At 39.3% G+C, this 20,841-nt stretch overlaps 2 protein-coding genes across 2 annotated transcripts in view; one reads left to right on the top strand and one right to left on the bottom strand.

Moving 5' to 3' along the window:
* Positions 1 to 4,363: 4,363 nt before the first annotated feature.
* rpl30 (ribosomal protein L30) lies at positions 4,364 to 7,055 on the top strand. Its single transcript, XM_046835153.1, has 5 exons — positions 4,364 to 4,473; positions 4,589 to 4,635; positions 5,623 to 5,768; positions 6,647 to 6,777; positions 6,971 to 7,055. Exons 2-5 carry the CDS (start codon positions 4,615 to 4,617, stop codon positions 7,021 to 7,023), a joined length of 351 nt encoding a protein of 116 aa, XP_046691109.1. The 5' UTR covers positions 4,364 to 4,473; positions 4,589 to 4,614; the 3' UTR covers positions 7,024 to 7,055.
* A 2,429-nt stretch (positions 7,056 to 9,484) lies between these two features.
* The window catches only part of laptm4b (lysosomal protein transmembrane 4 beta), a 13,275-nt gene continuing 1,918 nt past the window's right edge, over positions 9,485 to 20,841 (bottom strand). Inside the window, exons 2-7 of the mRNA XM_046835152.1 lie at positions 19,216 to 19,333; positions 17,308 to 17,381; positions 16,427 to 16,549; positions 16,225 to 16,323; positions 15,016 to 15,111; positions 9,485 to 11,335 (exon numbers count right to left, since the gene is read on the bottom strand). Coding sequence (XP_046691108.1) covers positions 11,273 to 11,335; positions 15,016 to 15,111; positions 16,225 to 16,323; positions 16,427 to 16,549; positions 17,308 to 17,381; positions 19,216 to 19,333 — 573 coding nt within the window. The 3' untranslated portion in view covers positions 9,485 to 11,272. The remainder of the gene's footprint in view (positions 11,336 to 15,015; positions 15,112 to 16,224; positions 16,324 to 16,426; positions 16,550 to 17,307; positions 17,382 to 19,215; positions 19,334 to 20,841) is intronic.

Genomic DNA, 20,841 nt, shown 5'->3' with positions numbered 1-20,841 from the left:
CTTCCCCTGAACGCTATTCGTCCACTGCAAATGATCCAAAATGCAGCTGCACGGCTTGTGTTCAATCTGCCCAAGTTCTCCCACACCACCCCACTGCTGCGCTCCCTCCACTGGGTGCACGTATCAGATTCAAAACACTAAAGCTTGCCTACAAGGCCAAAAATGGACCAGCGCCATCTTACCTCAGTGACCTCATAACATCTCGCACTGCACCACGCTGTCTGAGATCCTCCAGCACTGCTCGACTGGTACCACCTTCTCTCAGAAAGAGAGGTATGTATACTTCAAGGCTCTTCTCTGTTCTGGTGGTGGAATGAACTTCCCCTAGATGTCCGTACAGCAGAGTCCCTGACTATCTTCAAGCGACGATTGAAGACTTGTAGACCTCTTCCTGAAACACTTAAATGAAGCACTTTCCAAGTTTGCTTTGTAGAATTCAAGAGTTATATTTATATTAAGTTTGTAATCTTGCGTGCCAGTGTAGATTTATTCATTGCTAGAGACTCAAAGCACTTTTGTACGTCGCTCTGGATAAGGGCCTCTACTAAAGGCCGCAAATGTAAATGTAAAATGAATTAGGGGATATGGAGTAGGGGAAGGGAATACAGTAAATTGTAGGCAGTAGATGTAGGTAATATTGTGTATGGAGTAGAGGAATGAGTAGAAGTAAGGAGTAAGAAATAGGGAGTAGGAGTAGACACTACAGACTTAAAAAAAAAAGGAGAAGCTGGACATCATGACAAAAGGTCAGCAAAAAAGTTTATGGAATTTAGACACAATTTGTCTTAATTTCAAATCCAAAGAAAAAGGCTCAGAAAATACACAAAAATGCACAGAAAACCTGGGGTCATCTTAGGAGGTTTATGGAGATGCTTCTGCCTGAGATTATGTATACGGGTGGTGCAGCTGTGGTTGCAGTGCAAGGAGACTTGCTGAATTGTGCTCATTGGGTTTCTTGCTTTAGTAATGGCATTTATTCTCGCTGCATGAGATACCTGTCTATGATGCAACACTGTGTTATACTGCATTTCCCTATAATATTGGTAGTTTCTATAGCCATGGCATCATAATGATGGTATTAAGAGGTGGATTGACTCAGATAGGACACCACTAAAGGCACACTCAGTTCATGCAGTCTCCTTAATATGTTGATACCTTTTTTGTATTCATTGCAAGGTGCCTTAAAGTTTAGCCTTGAGTCCATCCAAATTCTAAGACCCTATTTCTTTGCCTTGCTCACTCTGTCCATACATTATTTGGTTAATTTCAGGAACTGAGGTGCATCATCTCTGAACTGCAGGGAAATGGAGTCCTTCTAGTAATGGCTCATTCACGAACGATTCGTTCATTTTGAATAAGTCTTTAAAGTGACTCAGAAGAAAGAGTGATTTGTAGATTTTTTTATTAGACTAGCATGAGCATCAAACAATCCTGTAGGTTATGTACAGACCATCTCATGATTCCTCTGGTCTGAATTATTCGTTCTTTTATCAGATGACTCCCACTACACAATGCAATAGATTAGGGTTTTTTTGTCTAAATCTTAACATAATTTTTACAATAATAATGGGAATCATGTGACAAAAGTATTAATGACTGACCAGAAGATTGGGGTGACGCTACTCATTTTGTTTATCATAATTTGTTCTAAACTGCATTGTCATATTTTCATTATTGGAACTATAATCAAAGCACATGTACAGTGGGTCAAATAAGTATTTTTCAAGTTTTCCCACTTACAAAGACCAGAGATATCTGTAATTTTCATCGTAGGTACACCTCAACTGTGGGAAATTACACATCTCTCTGTTCAAGTGGTAAAACTTAAAAAATTTAGCAGTGTATCGAATACTTAGGTTGGGGGATCTGCTTATTGAAAATGTAACATTTTATATTATTTCCCTATCAAAGGATTAAAATGAACTAAATGACAAAGAAAAAAAAGATTGATTCATTTTGATGCACTATATCGGTAAAAGAATGCTGAGGATGGAGCCACCAGGAAGGAGTAAAAGAGGAAAACCAAGGAAGCGGTTTATGGATTTGGTGAAGAAAGACATGCAGGTGGTTGGGTTGAAAGAGGCCGATGTAGAGGACAGGGGGGTATGAAAACGGTTGATCCGCTGTGGCGACCCCTAATGGGAGAAGCCGAAAGAAGAAGACGAAGAAGATTCATTTTGATGAATGAGATTCAATGAACTAAAATGATCAGATTTTCCCAACACTACTGAGTATTCCCAACACTACTGAGACGGGTCATTCATGAACGATTCGATTTTGAATGAGTCTTTAATGTGACTTAGAAGAACAAGTCCTCTTAAATCTTAAATACAGGTATTATTAGCCAACAGGGTACCGGTGGAAATTGGGCTACTGTTTGCCAGAGGAGGGAAGGAGACATTTACAGAGACAGCAGGAAAAGGAGTAGTGGAGGAGAGTGGAGGTTAGGGTGGGCACTTTAAATGTAGGCACTATGACTGGTAAAAGAAATGAGGTAGCTGATGGAGTGGAGAACGGTAGATGTGGTTCTATCAGGATGTGTACGGAAAGAGAAATGGTGTAGGGGTGCTGCTGAAGGAAGAGTACAGTAAGAGTGTAGTAGAGGTGAAGAGAGTTTCTTATGGTGTGATGAAAATGAAGATAGAGGTTGAAGGGGTGATGATAAATGTCATCAGTGCTCATGCTCCTCATGTGTGCTTTGAGGTGAATGAGAAAGACAAATTCTAGAGTGAGTTAGATGAAATGGTGGAGAGTGAACCTAGAAAAAAAAGATTGGTGATTGGGGCAGATTTCAATGGCCATGTAGGTGAAGGGAACAGAGGTGATGAGTAGGTGATGGGTAGGTATGGCTTTAAGGAGAGGAATGTGGAAGGGCAGATGGTGGTAGATTTTGCTAAAAGTGTGGAAATTGCAGTGGTGAACACTTATTTTAAGAAGAAGGAGGATGACAAAGGGTGAGTAGAGTAGTGGAAGCCAGGCTGAGAGAAGAGGTGACCATCTGTGATCAACAGTATGGTTTCATGCCTAAGAAGAGCACCACAGACGCATTATTTGCTTTGAGAATGTTGATGGAAAAGTATAGAGAAGGTCAGAAGGAGTTGCATTGTGTGTTTGTGGATTTAGAGAAAGCATACGAAAGGGTGAAAAGAGGAGTTGTGGTATTGTATGAGGAAGTCAGGTGTGTCAGAGAAGTATGTGAGTGTAGTGCAGAACATGTGCAGTAGGAATGACAGACTGGTACAAGGTGGAGTTTGGACTGCATCAAGGATCGGCTCTGAGCCCTTTGCTGTGGTGATGGACAGGTTGACAGATGAGGTCAGAAAGGAGTCTCCATGGACTATGATGTTTGCAGATGATATTGTGATTTGTGATGAGAGTAGAGAGCAGGTTGAGAAGAGTCTGGAGAGGTGGAGGTATGCGCTGGAGAGAAGGGGAATGAAAGTTAGTAGGAGTAAGACAGAGTACATGTGTGTGAATGAGAGGGAGGGCAGTGGAGTGGTGCGGTGTGGTTGGAGGAAGAAGAGGTGAAGAAGGTGGTGGAGTTCAGGTACCTGGGGTCAACTGCAAAGTAATGGAGAGTGTGTTAGAGAAGTGAAGAAAAGAGTGCAGGCAGAGTGGAGTGGGTGGAGAAGAGTGATAGCAGGAGTGATTTGTGATAGAAGAGTATATGCGAGAGTGAAAGGGAAAGTTTATAGGACTGTGGTGAGACCTGCGATGTTGTATGGATTAGAGACAGTCATTGAGTAAAAGACAGGAGGTGGAGCTGGAGGGAGCAGAGAATATGTTAAGGTTTTTGTTGGGAGAGATGAGGATGGACAGGATTAGAAATGAGTTTATTAGAGGGACAGCGCATGTAGGGCGTTTTGGAGACAAGGTGAGGGAGGCGAGATTGAAATGTTTTGGACATGTGCAGGGACATGGGGTTATATCGGTAGGAGAATGCTGAGGATGGAGCCACCAGGAAGGAGGAAAAGAGGAAGACCAAGGAGGAGGTTTATGGATGTGGTGAGGGAAGACATGCAGGTAGTTGGTCTGAAAGAGGCAGATGGGGAGGACAGGGGGTATGGAGACGAATTATCCGCTGTGGCGACCCCTAATGGGAGCAGCCGAAAGAAGAAAAAGAAGAAGTTTGTGTGTATATAAATACATACAAATATATAGTAAGGAGTCTAACTAAATAACTCAATAAATATTAATTCATTTTGAGATTCAAACAAGTCACTACAATGATGCGATCTTCCAATCACTAAAGAACATCGAAGTATATCCCAAATGCGTATTCTTTAACTCCATAGTGCATTTTACAGAGCGACTGCTTTCTTACTTATAGTGCGCAGATGGAGTGAACATTAAGTGGTTTGAAACTCGGCCTGAAGCAGGCCGCGCTCTCGCGATAACAGGTTTGCGGTTTACGCGCGCGGGGCACTCTGGGAAATCCTTTCTCTACGAGGCCATCTTGGAGTGAACCAGGCAGTAAGTTCGGCTCTACTAAAAATTTAAGAAAATAGCGCGTGTGGAGGCGCGTCCTGTACCTGCTTTTGGTTCTGTTTCGAAAAGGAGAGTTTATTTGTCTTGTTTTGGTCCGCAGGTTGGCCGGAACGGACTGAAACGAAAATGGTGGCCGCAAAGAAAACGGTGAGTCTGGGAGGCGCTGCTGCTGCTGCATGGCGCCCGCTTTCACGTGGAAGTGACACGGCGAGGCCTCGGGTTTTTATTTACAGACATTTAATCGACTTGTTCACGTTGGTGTCGTGTTTAGTGGGTGAATGAGACGTGAAAATGTTTAAGCTTGTGATGTAGTTTAAGTAAAAACTGCTGATCGCTATTAAACTACATCACAGTGTACATAGAGCACCAGTACATATGCCTGGGTTCAGCATGAGACTGGCTGAGGGTCGGGTTTATTTCATTAAAAGTCTGAATTTTGGGTTCTATACATGTCAAAACATCCTGTAACATATAAAACAATCGCTATTTATATTATAATTCCTACGTGTCTAGACGTCTAGACTAACGTGCCTGGATTAATAATCAGATATATCTTGAAACGTACTTCATAAATCAGTCATTTTATTGAATTTCTCTCTTTATATTTTTTCTCACTGATATCAAAAATGTTATAGCACAGATTTATAACATTGGTGTGTTTTTCGTGCTCTAAAGCTCTAAATCCAGAACGTTTAATTGGAAGTTTGGTGGGGAAAATATCCAGAACCAGATTGTTGATGGTTGTAAATAGTGATCTTTTCCAATACAATACAACAATAAATGTAGATGTTTCACAGAAATGGTGAAATGCGATGGAAATCCGGGGAAGTTTAGGTTTTACCAGTGCCCTGTCCATTTTTTAGTTGCTTAAATCGAAGGTATAAAATGCAACACTTTATATCCGGTTAGAAGGAAAGAGTTAATGTATTGTGAGCAAATGATTCAATTAATTGAACTGACTCACTCCTGGAGTTTGTGTTCACAAGCAAAAATAAATGTACGTTATCCATAGTGAAGTCTTTATGGGAAAGAGTGAGGTGTGGAAATTTCTTGAATTGTATAGGACAAGGGTTGGGAATGTGTGCTTTACAGGATGATGATGATGATGTTTTTGTGTTTTTTTTTGCTCGACAGAAAAAGTCCTTGGAGTCAATCAACTCCAGACTGCAGCTGGTGATGAAGAGTGGGAAATATGTCCTGGGATACAAGCAGTCACAGAAGATGATTCGCCAGGGCAAAGCCAAGCTGGTCATCCTGGCCAACAACTGCCCTGCTCTGAGGTATCTACACCTACATTCGTCAGATGAATTTATTTTTTGTAATTGTGGAGGTTTATTTGAAGAAAGCCTGCAGTAAATCCGGGGTTGTGAACAAGAAGCAAACGCATTTCTCATTAAGCTCACACGACCCTGCCTTTCCTTTAAATATACAGTATGGACTTAAATCCACCTCGTCAATCATCTGAAGACTTCATCTGAAGTCAATCATCTGAAACATCATTCTAGCAATCTGACACACAACCACCTTGTATGAAATCTGACCAGATGTGAAGATATCAGATGAAATACTGAATTAAGTGCAAATATATGACCACTGTTCTTCATCCAGGGTTTGGATAATGATCTCCAGACAGAACGCAGACATCAGAACCATATTATAGAATGTATCTCTTATTTTTGCTGTAAAAGGGTTATTTGAGCCCTGTGATTTGTTGTGCTGAAATTGAGGATTACATGTTCCCTGATCTACAATAATAGCTAACCAGTAAAATATCCTCCAGTGTTACATTCATGACTCTGGCATTTCAGTATTATTCTTTTTGGAGCCTCCTTTTAAAATCAAGACAGGAAAAATAATTACTTTTAGGAAGTAAAAATGAGCTGTACAGAATTAAAACTACTGTTCAGATGTCCTTCTGCCCACTGGTTTGTTTCTCACTCAGTTTTGTGTAGTAAAGTTTTATCAGGATATTAGTCCTGGGTATTACTTAGTTTTAAATATTTGATGAATACGTTTTTGATCTGGGTCTTGCTTCCAGCAATCCAGCTTCTAGCTATATTTATAGATTGTTGCATGTGCGTGAAATAAGCTGTAGAAATTTCAGTCTGGCCCCCGTCTTCAGTACAAGTCAACAGTCTGGTTGTTTTTCTTTTTCCAGGAAATCAGAAATCGAGTACTACGCCATGTTGGCCAAGACCGGTGTCCACCACTACAGTGGAAACAACATTGAGCTTGGCACAGCCTGTGGTAAATACTACAGGGTGTGCACACTGGCCATCATCGACCCCGGTACGTAAATGTCAGCTCATACACAGTAATACGAAGCACTCGTTTTCCGCAGCAGCAGCATCAACTGCCTGGCAAAGGATTCGTGTAGTGTTTGTGCCTAAACCTTTTTCCAATGACCAGTGCCATGTAGAACATTACCTTACAGCATCTACAAAGGTTTGACTTGGATTTGTTCTGCATCTTCTCTTCACAGGCGATTCAGATATCATCAGAAGCATGCCGGACCAACAGCAGGGCGAGAAGTAGAGCCATTTATAAATAAATATGGTTAAAATGAATTGATGTTTGAGTGTTTATTTGCATTATACACATCGGGTTTTTTCATTTCTTTAATTATTCCCTTCCCTTTATCACTTCATGGCTCACTGTAATGTAAAAAGAGATTCACAGCTTGAGTGAGGATGAGTAAAGAAGTCTGGATTAACACCTCTTGCTCAGGGAACATATTTCTATAATCCCTAGCGTTTGTCTCCTGGGTCTCCATGTGCCTTCATCAGCAGGCTCATGTAGAAGTTCATTCTGTTTGCAATTTTTTCCCACTTTGCATCTGTCATTCCAGCACACTCGATGGAGCTAATAACGGATTCTCTGCAGGCATCCATGTTGCAAAGAAGAATGTTATACAGAGATTTTTTTATCCATGAATACAAACCTCTGTATCCAAAATGACAAAATAGAAATAATTCCCCCATTTATTTGTTGTGCGGTGTTTTTTTTTTGTTTTGTTTTTTGTTGGACAAATTCAGCAAGTGTTTGAAGAATACATTTTGATGCTGCACAAAGCTCCTTGAAGGTATGTTTAGATTGTGTTGGAAAAGTGTGAAGGTTCTTCAGCGGCCTGCTATTGACGTCTGACATCAACCCTATTGTTCACTGACTGCACCCCAGGCCTCCTCACATCAGTACCCGACTTCCTTGTAGCTGAATGAGCACGAATCTTAATTTGGTGGGAAACCTCCCCTGAAGAGTGGAGGTTCTTATAACACTAAATTGGTATGAAATGTGGAATGGGATGTTTAAAAAGCACAAGAATTGCAGGGGCAGGTGTCCAGAAAGTAGTCTGTATAATGCAAGTTTCATGCATTTTTGTTAAGATGTCTTGCTTTATTAAGATAATTGTTTAATTCTTTGGAGCTTTTTTTTTTAATGCACCTTCATTCTGGAAGTCTGACTTGTAAACCAAATGCTACATAGTGAGATGTACAAGTTCCCCATAAAACGTTTTCTGTGTATGTACAATGATAAAACAGCAGCCCTTATTACTTTGGGTTTCGACTGTAACATAATTGAACCCTGCAGCACGAGTATAAAATAATTTACTTTTTCAAATTTTTTTTAAGACTCTGTCTCACAGTTTGAAAGAAAATAGTTCACTGAAATGGTGTTTATGCCACACAGAAGGATGTTTCTCACTCGTATTAATGCAGTTTTTGGTCACGTGATTGCTTCGACGTTGATGCAACCTTGGCTGGCTCTGCTGACTGGTGTGAAATAAAAAACAGCTGAGTGCAGATAGCACACAGGACATGCCTTTAGCAAGCAGGCTCTTCATGTGCCTTAAAAAAAGCTAACAGCAAGGGCAAATAGCAGCACATAGTACAATGCAATAGAACAGTAAATGACTGATCTCTATGTGGACCGGAGTGTTGGGACAATAGACTTTTAAAGCCATATGTGGTTCTTCAAACTGTTACCACAAAAATTGTATAGAATGTCTCTGGATGCAGTAGTATGAAATTTTCCCTTCACTTGAACTAGCATACGAGTTCCAGCATGACAAATTCAGCTCCATGTAGCTATACTTTACATGGGTTGGAGTTGATGTTGAGTGGCATGCTATAGATCTTTCACCTCAACCCTACTGAGCACCTTTGAGATGAATTGGAGCGCTGACTGCATCCCAGAGGACCTCACCTTCATCAGTACCTGACTTTACGAACACCTTGTTCCCAGAATAGTGGAGGTTATTATAACAGCGAATGGGGATTAAATGTGACATGAGATGTTCCATCCAAAGCTCATGCGCCACAAACTTTTGTCCATATTGTGTATCCTGGGGAGGCATTAATGAGGACAAATTAGTAACGATGTGCAATGATGAAATATGAAGTCATATTACAAAGCATCATCCAAAGTTGTAGATCGGACCTTGTTATATTTGCTCTGACTCCCGCATGATTAAAGCTGACCTAGTTGTGCACATAAAAGCAGGACAGTAAGAACATCTCTAATGCCATCTCACGTTTCGAGATCATTTCCTGTACATATCTGTTCACGGCTCTGTTCCTCGATGTAAGATAAGAGACAGAAAAGCATAACGGCCTTTGTTATATTTAAGTGGACCCAAATCATATTGTATAAATGTAAAATAAGTCAGACATCCTGAAGGGATTGTGGGTAATCTTTGAGATGTGGGGGGTCTTCACCACTAGATCAGATAGAGATTTATATATGAGAGCGATGTAGTTAATAGAGGAAATGATATACTGGAACAACATATTTCTTTCTCTCTGTGTTCTCTAATGCTTAGTAAAGCACTCTATACTGGTCAGGGCTGTGCTGAATACGGAACGTATCCCGGGAACACGGGGTATGTAACCCGAGCTCAGGATTAATCCGGAGAAGCAGTGAAGATGCCAGTTGGGCAACCCTCTACACCCGACACTGGCTGTGTGTGCGCAATCAAGTTAAGTGAAAATCCACCATCTCGACATGAGAATCCTTTAATTTTTAAGAACTGATCGGTACAAATGTTGCAGCTGATAAAACGTCGAGTTCGAATCACCTCAATTACAGACAAAACATACAACCAACAGTAGAAACCAGTAAGAAATGCGAAATTCTTCTTTTTTTTTTCTAAATAAACATGTTACTCGCTCGGGAAACACTCTGGTGATCGATTGGATTACGTTATGTTTGATTTCAGAAATCTAAACACATTACATCACAAAATGATTGAATCCTAATAATGAATTGCTTCATGACGAGAAAAAAAAACAAACAGCCAGAACTGTGCAGATACAGCAAATGTGTTAACTGCAGGTTGTTCATCGCGATATTTTACCATTTTACGACCCAAAGCTCTGTATAGACAACGTAACAGGGCAAAATGGGGATTCAGCTACTGCTTTGCACTGAATGTATAAAAAATTTTGCAACTACAGAAAAACAGTTGGGTACTAGAGTTTGTTAAGTTTGTAAGACTTTTTGTCCCTATTTCTACACAATATTTCTACACACAATTTTCTTCCATTGCTTCCTAAAGGAACATCAATCAAGCAGGAAATCTACAAATGAATGATGATACAAATCCTCTCCAAAACTGAACCCATTCGAAATAATTGGTAAGTAGAAAACGCCAAATTTGAGAAATATGATACTGCGAGCACAGAGCACTGAGAACGCAGGCTTCATGGGTTGAAACATGGTACATTATCGCACAATTCCGCACAGTCGTTGCATAGATCTTTATATAACATTAACAGATTCAGGTTCAAATCTTAAGCGATTAAGTATTAACCTAAGGGAAGACTTCAGGAGCTTATTTATTTCACTCGAATATTCAGACCCATACGGGGCTGCGTGCTAGCAATACTACTACTATGGTACTGTGCTACATACAGTCTAACTCGCCATCGTTATCTATCACAGCACCTACAACATGAATTCTTAAGACTTAAGTGCAAAAAAAAGACGACGTGGCGACTCGTGCATAGGATCGGTAGCCACTGGATGTGAGGGTTTTGAATCAATTCAGCAATACAGGGCTGTGTATGGAAATAGCTATAGTCTGAGATATAAAAGGGAAATGGAGGTAACGTAACAATGACTAGATTACTTTCACAATTAAACTTGCTTGTTTTTTTTTATGTAACTATATACACGATATATTTTTCTGAAATCTGGAATACACAAAAAATTCCCCCATGATTGATTTGGAATTAATATTGCCTGCGGTTGCTATAAACTTGATGTAAACTGGTCATTTGGGATCTTTTGAAAGAGTTTTTTTGTAATGTTTATTACATATTACCCTGCCTGCCACATTCATGAGGTTCCTGGGAAAGGTGCTCGTAAGTAATTCGTGTGTTTATTACGACCTGCCTTATTTGAAAACAGGTCAGGTGTTTCATTGGCCGAGAGCGGGGCTGAGAAGTTCACAGTATTTCTTTCTTTTCTTTTTTTTTTTTAAAAAAGGGGGGAGGTCAGTGCTGTGCAGAATCACTGAATGCTGGAAGTGCAAATCCAATTTGGAGCCGACACGCAGCACTGGGCTGCCAGGAAAGGCTAAGAAGACTCATGTAGGGGAGTGTGAGTCACACTAGTGCCTTCAGGAACAAAAGGATAGAGACGACACTGACAGAGTAAAAATTGAAAGGCTTGAGTGGGGAAACAGGAAACACTGACAGAAGAAGGAAGATTTTTTCTTTGGAGGATATTTAGGGAGAAGATTGAAGGAGTCTGAGAGAAAAAGACATCTGTCTTAGGCTGAGATTTACTCAGGGGGTGGCTTTTTCGGTGGAATTGCGACAACCTCTTCGTAGGATGGAAGCAGCACCTAGGGGAAAAAAACACAAAAAAAAAAACGTGAGCACGATTTTCATGTAGTTCTTCATGTGGGTATTTAGGGTTAGGGTTAGCCCTAACCCAGACACTTTACAAGGCATTGAATACATAAACCCTCCCCCCTATGCCCTGTGCTGAAGCATGGTGGTGGTAGCATCCTGGTGAGCGATACCCTTTGCCTACTGGTTGCTTCTCTGATTAATGCCATCTTTCATGTTCACTTCAAAGGACAGGTAAAATGTATTGTTTATTATTGTCATATCTTATTGCATTTTTGTACTTTGCACACAACAGTATAGGACATCTTTGGATTCGGTACAAAAACATTTTTCGTTCACTTGATCTTGAAAAACCAAATCTGTCCTGTCCTGTGCCCCTTTGTTCAAAGCAAGCTCCATGAAGATATGGTTTACACGGTTTGGAGAGAAAGATCTTAAGTGGCCTGCTATAGAGCTCTGATCTCAGGCCTCCTCACCTCACCTACATCAGTACCTGACTTTGTGGCTGATGAACACAAACGTCCACAAGCACACTCCAAAATCTAGCGGAACATCTTCCCAGAAGAGTGGAGGGAACTATAAGCAAATTGGGTCTAAATGTGGAATGCAATGCCCAAAAAGCACGTACCATACTTTTGTATTTGCACTATAGAAACACTTTTTCATTATCTAATACATGTTCTTATATTTTCTTTTTTATTAGATTTTCTCATACTTTCTCATATTGTCTCACCAAATATTTAAAGTCCCTTTTATCTAATGCACAAATTGCTAACACTACAAGTTGTACTCTATCTATAACCATGTTGGTGGCACATAAAAATCTTGAATCATGTGACCCTTTCGATCGCACGTACATAAACGACATTCAACCAATCACCCATCAGCAACTTCTGTTGATTTGCATTTACGGGGTTTCATAGCAACAGGGATTACAGTATAATTTTAGTCGAATCATGGCATCAAATCCCAGTTCAATCCATTTTATCGCAAGGGTTTGACAATACAGGATGTGGAAAGGGGGTAGGGGGTGGGTAACTTATGCAAGCATCTATAAATCTGTTATAAAAGAAGGGCTAATTTGAAGAACACATTCTAAGCGGATCCTAATTTAATCTCCAGAGTTTGTCTAAAAGGGTATTAAAGGAACCTGAACAATAAAGGCTGGTTATATAATGGGGTATAAGCCAAAGAGCGAGAAAATCCCTGCTTTTCATTGGAATTCAATAACAATCCAGAGCAGCAGTGAAACATATCTAACACAACCAACACCCATTTCCTTTACAGAGCTAATATTAAATCATGACCATCCAGTAATTCTGATGAAGCAAGAGCAGAAAGAAAACTACTAGACATTGCTTAACACTCATGTCATACTGACTCAACACCACATATGACTCAAGGAGACACTCGATAAATCCAAAACCCTTTAAAACTGGAAACTGGGTGACTCCATATTCATTAATAAAACGCTATACTTTTTCAACAAGACAGTCAGAACCTAAAAAAAAAGTTTGGCAGGTGCTAGGCTTCAGCATTTCATTATAATGATTTATTATTGCAGTACTGTATTTGTAAACTATTACTTATGGACTGAACACACACAATCATACTAACTTCACACATCCATGTCTTCAGCACCACTCGTATTATATCACCTCATTACTACAAACTGTATACATGCTGTTTTTGCACATCTTTTTGTGACTGCTGCTATTGCTCTTTTGCACAACATTTTGTTTACATTTTTGTTTAATTACAATGTTCACACCTGTACTCAGTTCTCTTTTACATACTGCAGTGTGTGATATACACCAGGTTTACTGGCGGCACTAGTTTGTGTTTTTGTGTATTTGTCCTACACTGTCTTGTGTTGTCTTGCACTGTCCTGTGTTGTCTTGCACTGTCCTGTGTTGTCTTGCACTGTCTTGTGTTGTCTTGCACTGTCCTGTATTGTCTTGCACTGTCTTGTATTGTCTTGCACTGTCCTGTATTGTCTTGCACTGTCATGTGTTGTCTTGCACTGTCCTGTATTGTCTTGCACTGTCTTGTGTTGTCTTGCACTGTCTTGTATTGTCTTGCACTGTCTTGTATTGTCTTGCACTGTCCTGTATTGTCTTGCACTGTCCTGTATTGTCTTGCACTGTCCTGTATTGTCTTGCACTGTCTTGTGTTGTCTTGCACTGTCTTGTGTTGTCTTGCACTGTCTTGTATTGTCTTGCACTGTCCTGTATTGTCTTGCACTGTCCTGTGTTGTCTTGCACTGTCTTGTATTGTCTTGCACTGTCCTGTGTTGTCTTGCACTGTCCTGTGTTGTCTTGCACTGTCTTGTGTTGTCTTGCACTGTCCTGTATTGTCTTGCACTGTCTTGTGTTGTCTTGCACTGTCTTGTGTTGTCTTGCACTGTCTCATATTGTCTTGCACTGTCTTGTGTTGTCTTGCACTGTCCTGTATTGTCTTGCACTGTCCTGTGTTGTCTTGCACTGTCTTGTGTTGTCTTGCACTGTCTTGTATTGTCTTGCACTGTCCTGTATTGTCTTGCACTGTCCTGTGTTGTCTTGCACTGTCTTGTGTTGTCTTGCCCTGTCCTGTGTTGTCTTGCACTGTCTTGTGTTGTCTTGCACTGTCCTGTATTGTCTTTGCACTGTCTTGTGTTGTCTTTGCACTGTCTGTCTTGCAGTGTCTGCACCAGGCTGCACACGATGCACTTTATGTGGCGAGGACACTTCTGTGATGTAGCTTTATGTTGTTTTATGTAGCAACAGGGTTCTGGAGGAACGTTGTTTCATTTCACTGTGTACTGCGTCAGCTATAAAAAAAAAAACCTGAACATCCCATTCCACATTCAGTGCCCATTTGCTTAATTGTCATTATTGTCATTTCAGCCATATATAGCAGAAGCAGTTCACAGTGAATCGAGACGTTACTCCAGAACCCTGGTGCTACACAAAACATAGAGCTACACAACACAACATATAGCTACATAATAGAACATAGAGCTAAGGACTAAGTAAGTTGTCCTAGCCACATAAAGTGCATCGCGTGCAAGACTGTTATAATAATCTCCGCTCTTCTGGGTAGATGTCCCACTAGATTTTGGAGATTCGTGCTCATTCAGCCACAAGTGCATTAGTAAAGTCAGGTACTGATCTGGCTGAGGTGCGGAGGTCTGAGGTGCAGTCAGTGTACACACTCACCCCGAAGGTGTTCAACAGGGTTGAGGTCAGAGCTCTAAAGCAGGCTGCACAAGATCTTCCACTTCAACCAATGTAAAGCATATCTTCATCGAGATGTTTATGTGCACAGGTACATTGTCATGCTGGAACAGATTTGGGTCTCTATATTCAAGTGAAGGGAAAATTTACTGCCTCTGAATCCAAATACATCCTATAAAATTGTCCAAAAATGTGGGAACAGTCAAGTGTCCCAATACTTTTGTGCATATAGTGTAGTTTACATTATCTTACACACCTAAGGGTTCCTTTTATTAATCAACAAAAGCTCAAAAACATCTAAATATACAGACATTTCAGTTATTTCATTAAAAAATGAATGACGTTGGTCTCGTTCTGGTTTGAACTCATCCAGTGTCAAAATGGAACAAAATGTGCTCCAAGTAAAGAATAGCAGGACACATTACTTGCAAAATGACAGTAAATTGTCCTTGACTTACGGTTGTATCATTAGTGGTGACATAAACCAGGACCTCTGTGGTGCCTCTTCCACTAACATATCTGTAGCAGTTCCACACACAGGCTATCAGGTACGCCTGGCAAATAAATAACAACATGATATCACTTTCCAACATTATGAGAACATACAAAGTATAAAAATGCCATTACAGTGGTGGACAGTAACAAAGCAAATGTAAATCGTTTTTCACGTATCTGTACTTAAGTATTTCCAATTGAGGAGACTTTGACTGTGACTTCACTACATTTTAAAGTCAAATATCATACTTTTCACTCTTTTGTGAATTCAGATAAAAACTGGTCAAGCATTCGGCTCAAGTATTTTTGCTCAAGTGAAAGTTAAAAAGGGAGCAGTTTTACTCTTTTCGTGTCATTTTACAGACTGTATCTCTACTTTGTCCACCACTGATCATGGGACAATCTAGACTTGCAATACATAGTAACAATCAACCGTGGATGTTGCTACAGCTATGAAAAGTCCATCATACACCAGAATTGGCATTAGGTACAGAATGTGAAACACCTCAGTGACCTCTCGGATATGATGTGGCAAGTATGTAACTGGAGCATTCAATTCTGCGATGTCCTGCAATACCAAAATATTTGGTATATTGGTATTAAAACATGCGTTAACACTGTACACAATGACAAAGTTAGTTCATTATTTTTTCTTCTACACTCCAGTAAGGACATTCATGTAGTTTACAACTTGAACCAACGTCAGATTGCGTGCTGCTATTGTATCGATTCTACATTGTAGGCACTACATCACATTAAGACTGGATTCGTAATTGTTTTTAGTTAGAAACTAAACTGCACCCATGCTGCAAAAATCTTGAAAGAAAATATGCACAGCATAGGAAACCATCCACACGGGACATTATTTGAAGCTGGACACCGGTAACTTGGCTCTGGAGAGACGTTTCGGTCGGCGTTTCATATTTTCCGTGTCTAATTTGCATGGAGTTTAATCCAACTCCAAATTTTCCACAGAGTGTCAGGTTCTCGATACTCTCCGATCCCTCTGAGAGGTTCTAAAGACGCCGCATTGAAAATTAATGGACGCTAAATGTCAGGTATTCAGTGTAACTGTGTACCCTTATTGTAAAATATCATGTTACGCTGGGGAGTGTACTGGAAATGGTGTCACTGGGTCTGGTGTCAAATTTCACCAATTCCACCACATTTACCTTGAAAGCCAGGATACAGCCAATGAAGATGAGTACAGCGAACACTAGGCATATGTTGTTGGTGGACATCAAGTCCTCTTTGTATGGAAAGGTCCCAGGCTGTTTAAAACACAAGCAACCATTTCACAATGATACTCAATACCTGGTCAGTAGAAAGAATAAATATTTAAAGACCAAAATAATTTTTAAAAGTGTTCCCTACCAGTTGCTCAAGGTAGTCCTGAATGGTGTTCGGGTAAACCATGACACTTATTGCTACCAGGGTGTTGAGAGCAAAGTCAAAGATTTGGTAGCAGAAAAATGGAATAATCCAAGCAGCATGTTGCTGTAAAGAAAGGATTAATGTAGATTATTTATATATATTATATATATTATATTTGATAAAACACAATGAAGGAAACTTAATGAAGAAACATTCACAGGGACAAAAAATAAAAACAGACGAAAGTATTTTAAAAAATACAACAGTGTTTTAGTGCCACGTTAAAACGAATAAATAAAAGGATTATTAAAGTCCAAATTTCGAGAATAAAGTAAAAATATATTAATAACAATCTAAATTATGGGAATGGAGTCTAAATAATGAGAATACAGTCACAATATTTTGAGAATAAAGTCATAGCAATATGAAATTAAAGAGGTAATAGAATTGCGAGAAACGTTTCGCATATCTGTTTCGCATACGATGGATGTGGAGGATTCGGTTTAATCTTACTTTAGGTTAGGATTTAGCAATAAGGAAATTCTTTGTCTTTTGGTGCATCAGCATGGAGTTGGAATTAGCAAACGTTCACTGCAGTGGTTATTTTAGGAAGCTTAATCGAAAAAGATATGTTGTTCCTCAAGAGACTATGAGGATGATGATCGAAGAAATCAACCCTGAAGGAGATGAACACCGTCATGCTCGACGCTTTATTCTCGTAATGCTAAGACGATATAGTTTAAATGCAAATTCTAAAAAAATAAAAATGTACACTTGATAGTTATAACACTAAAGAAATAAAGTACAGGTGTAATGTAAAGGTTAAAGGTACTATTTTGTAATAACCTCATTTACTTTTATTATTGATAATGCAGCTGTACCTTATAAGCACCGTAAGCGGCCATCCCACAAATCAGTATCATCAGCAGGGAAATTGCAGCAGCGATGCACATGTCTGTAGAGAGAAAACCAGGTTAAGATCAAATTCCTTCCAGGTCAAGAGGCAGAAATCCTCCTTTTCCTGTTTTAGATTTACAGGTATATAGAGTTCAGTTTAATGAATGTATATGATTATGACTGATCCTGACTCATTATTAATAAACCTAAAGTCACATTATTTACCTTACATTTTCAAATTAAGAATAAAATATTTCACACAAAAAAAAAAGATGTATACCATATATATATATATATATATATATATATATATATATATATATATATATATATATAGCTAAAACTAAATTTGCCACAAAGTTAGAGGCACACAATTGGATGAGGAAGCATTGAATTTTCCCTTCACTTGAAATAAAAGACACAAATCTGTTCCAGCATGACAATGCTGCTGCTGAAGATATGCCTTATATGGGTTGGAGTTGAAGATCTTGAATGGCCTGCTATAGAGCTCTAAACTCAACCCTATTGAATAGAGGTCGACCAATTGATCGGACAACTGATTAATCGGAGAATTGTGCCGATTATTAGGCAGGCGAATCTGTTCTGCCCTTACGTGAGAGAACATACCAGCAGGTGGCAGTATTCTGTATTCCACATATAAACTGGGAAACCAGAAGAGCTAGAACTGTAAATATATAAAAGCAAACACTGTTCCCACCTGCCGCGATCATGACTAACGGATTCCTGTAGTTTTTTTAATGATGTTTACTTCGTTGCAAAGACAAGAGCAATAATGACAACAAGCGTGTTTCCTTTTTTCCCACTTGGGCTAATTTGCAGAGCTAAATAGCGAGTTATTTTTCTCAAAGACGAGCTCGGATTCTGCTCAACATGCAGAATCGCCGGAAAACAGCTGATGCCATCCGACTCGAGCCTAAGGTGCAGAAAAAACTAAAGACGAGCGACAAATTTAAAAACCGCTTAACAATCCCTGATGGCCGACTGTCAGCTCAATGCGTCTCGGGCTTTAAGTTCTCATCATTTTTTTAACCTAGCCTTATATATTTTATTGGTTAAATATGATGCTGCTTTTGGAGAGAGAAAAAAAATCGTCATCGGTTGAATTGAACACATCAGTACCTGACTTTTCCAAAACCCTTGTTTGCTGAATGAGCACAAATCTCCACAAGCACACACCAAAATGTAGTGGAACATCTTCCAAAAAAGTGGAGGTTTGTATAATAGCAAAAAAGGACTAAATGTGGAATGGGGTGAACAAATACCAAGCACATACCAATCTAAAAGTCAGGTGTCGAAGAAACTTTTGTCCATACACTGTACATATATCATCCATATTACATCCTGTAACAGATCAGTGTTTTTTCTCTCTCAAATTTGACTGTACACTAAGAAATTCAGGAGAGAATAAGGAAGAGGTTTTGTCATAATATTGAGGACTATTACTATATTTCCTATGCAAATAGATGGTCAAAATAAACTGCAATCATATACAACATGAGGAGCGTAGATTATACACAATCCAGACATAAAAAGGTCCAATGGGCATCACCCTGAACTGTAAATCTGACTGCCATAATTCAGCTTTAACACGTAAAACCTGATTGGTTTATGATGTATTGTATTTTTTAAGATATAAAACATCACTGTTATTGTTACGTATATATTTAACGAAAGCCTATTCGGCTTGTGCACATCTTTAGCACAACATTTGTTCACATTAAAGAAAAGAGAAAGAATTTTCTTCCTAATGAGTTGCTGAACATGCAAAACCACTGGGAACATTTAGTATAACACTGTATACTTCTTAGAGGGAAAGTTGTGTAGCCCTTTGTATGAAAGTAAAATATGCTGAGATGACATTTTTCACTTACTAGCATCATCCATGACGTCCAAATCTGTGCCAAGTTCAGCACTGGTGAGGTGGTAGTGATACTGCACCGGGTCGTTTAGGGCAGACAGCAGGATTAACAGGACCACGGCATTGATGAGCTGCGTAGGAGAGAGGCAGGTGGGGAAGCATGGTTAATCTGGTGCACAGTGATGATTAGAGAATCAGTTGAGACATTACATAAAAGAGGAACCTGTCTGTTTGAACAAAAGCTCATCCTTAAGTACACTACTATATGACCAAAAGGTTGTGGATGCCTGATTATTTTGCTGTTTTGGGGGGTTTTGACTAGATTTTTAAGCTCTGAAGATTTGTCCAGAGACTTATTAAGGTACAGCTAGGAGTCCTGGAGTGAAATTCATTGGGTAGAGTTCAGGGCACTGTGCTAGAGATTTAATTCCTCAACTCCAACCTTGGATAACTAGATCTTCATAGACCTGATTTTGTACACTTGAGCACTGACATGCTTAGGTTTCCTAGTTCCCTAAAATCTTAAAGTTATAGTATAAGAAGACACTCCAGACAATGAATTTATGGCATTTGGTGAACATAACTTACTATCATGTCATTTACACAACTGAGCAGTTGAGAGTTGGGGGCCTTGGTCAAAGGCCCAACACCACCCCCATCATGGTGCTAGGATTTTAACTAATCACATTCAACAGAAGTCCAAGATCTTAACCATTGTGCTACCACTTCCTTACAAATTCCACACTTCTAACCTTGAGGTAAAAGTTAACTGAAGGATCAAATATAGGTGGTGATCAGCTGTCCACAAAATTTTGGCCAGGTAATGTATGTACAGGTTACTGCATATCTAGTAATTGAGATTCACCGGACCTCCTATATCTGCTACACTTTATTATGCTCTAAGAAACTGTGGGAGGAATGAGATGATCCTAAAATAAAATGTTTTTTTTTTCTCCGTGTTTCAGCAGTTCAGACTCTGCAATACTGCTAAAAAATGGCACAGTACTGCCATACAGCAAAACCAAAAGCCTTTGCTGCTCAGTCCCAACCTCTGTCTCATCTGTAAGGCATCTTAATGAAAGCATCTGCAATATGAGTAAATGTAAATGGCTTTTTTCTGGTGGATTGTTGATTAGAATGTGTTAGATACTAATAAATAATCATTATACATGCATTGTATGCATGCATCATATGGATTCATACTCAAACAATGAGACAGGCTGAACTGTAGTCCTCATACGAAAGAAGCTGAACTGTTGGACAGCTCCGCCCGACTGAGTAAACCCGAGTAACGTCACTAATGCCTTCGACTCTCATTACACATGAACAGGCTTTGTGATTAATGTAAAACATACATATACATATATACATAACGTACACACACACACACACACACACACACACACACACACACACACACACACATTTACATACTATAATCTTTATAGTATAGTATATATTTACAAAAACTTAAATTATACACTTTATACATGAATAAATTATATAAAGTTATACATAATTGTAATTATACATATTGTAAAAATGAATTCCAATTAAGAGATTAATAACATTACTCCAAGTGCATTTATATGATTACATATACTATTTAGACCGTTTTATTTAAATTACAAAAACTACA

The sequence above is a fragment of the Silurus meridionalis genome, chromosome 22, assembly GCF_014805685.1.
Source record: "Silurus meridionalis isolate SWU-2019-XX chromosome 22, ASM1480568v1, whole genome shotgun sequence".
Lineage (NCBI taxonomy): Eukaryota > Metazoa > Chordata > Actinopteri > Siluriformes > Siluridae > Silurus > Silurus meridionalis.
The sequence above is the reverse complement of the archived record's forward strand: the minus strand, read 5'-3'. Positions and strand labels throughout refer to the sequence as shown.

Coding starts and splice junctions, on each gene's coding strand:
- rpl30 (XM_046835153.1), top strand. CDS start 4,615: ATGGTGGCCGCAAAGAAAACG. Junction 4,636..5,622: donor TGGTGGCCGCAAAGAAAACG/GTGAGTCTGGGA, acceptor TTTGCTCGACAG/AAAAAGTCCTTGGAGTCAAT. Junction 6,778..6,970: donor ACTGGCCATCATCGACCCCG/GTACGTAAATGT, acceptor TTCTCTTCACAG/GCGATTCAGATATCATCAGA.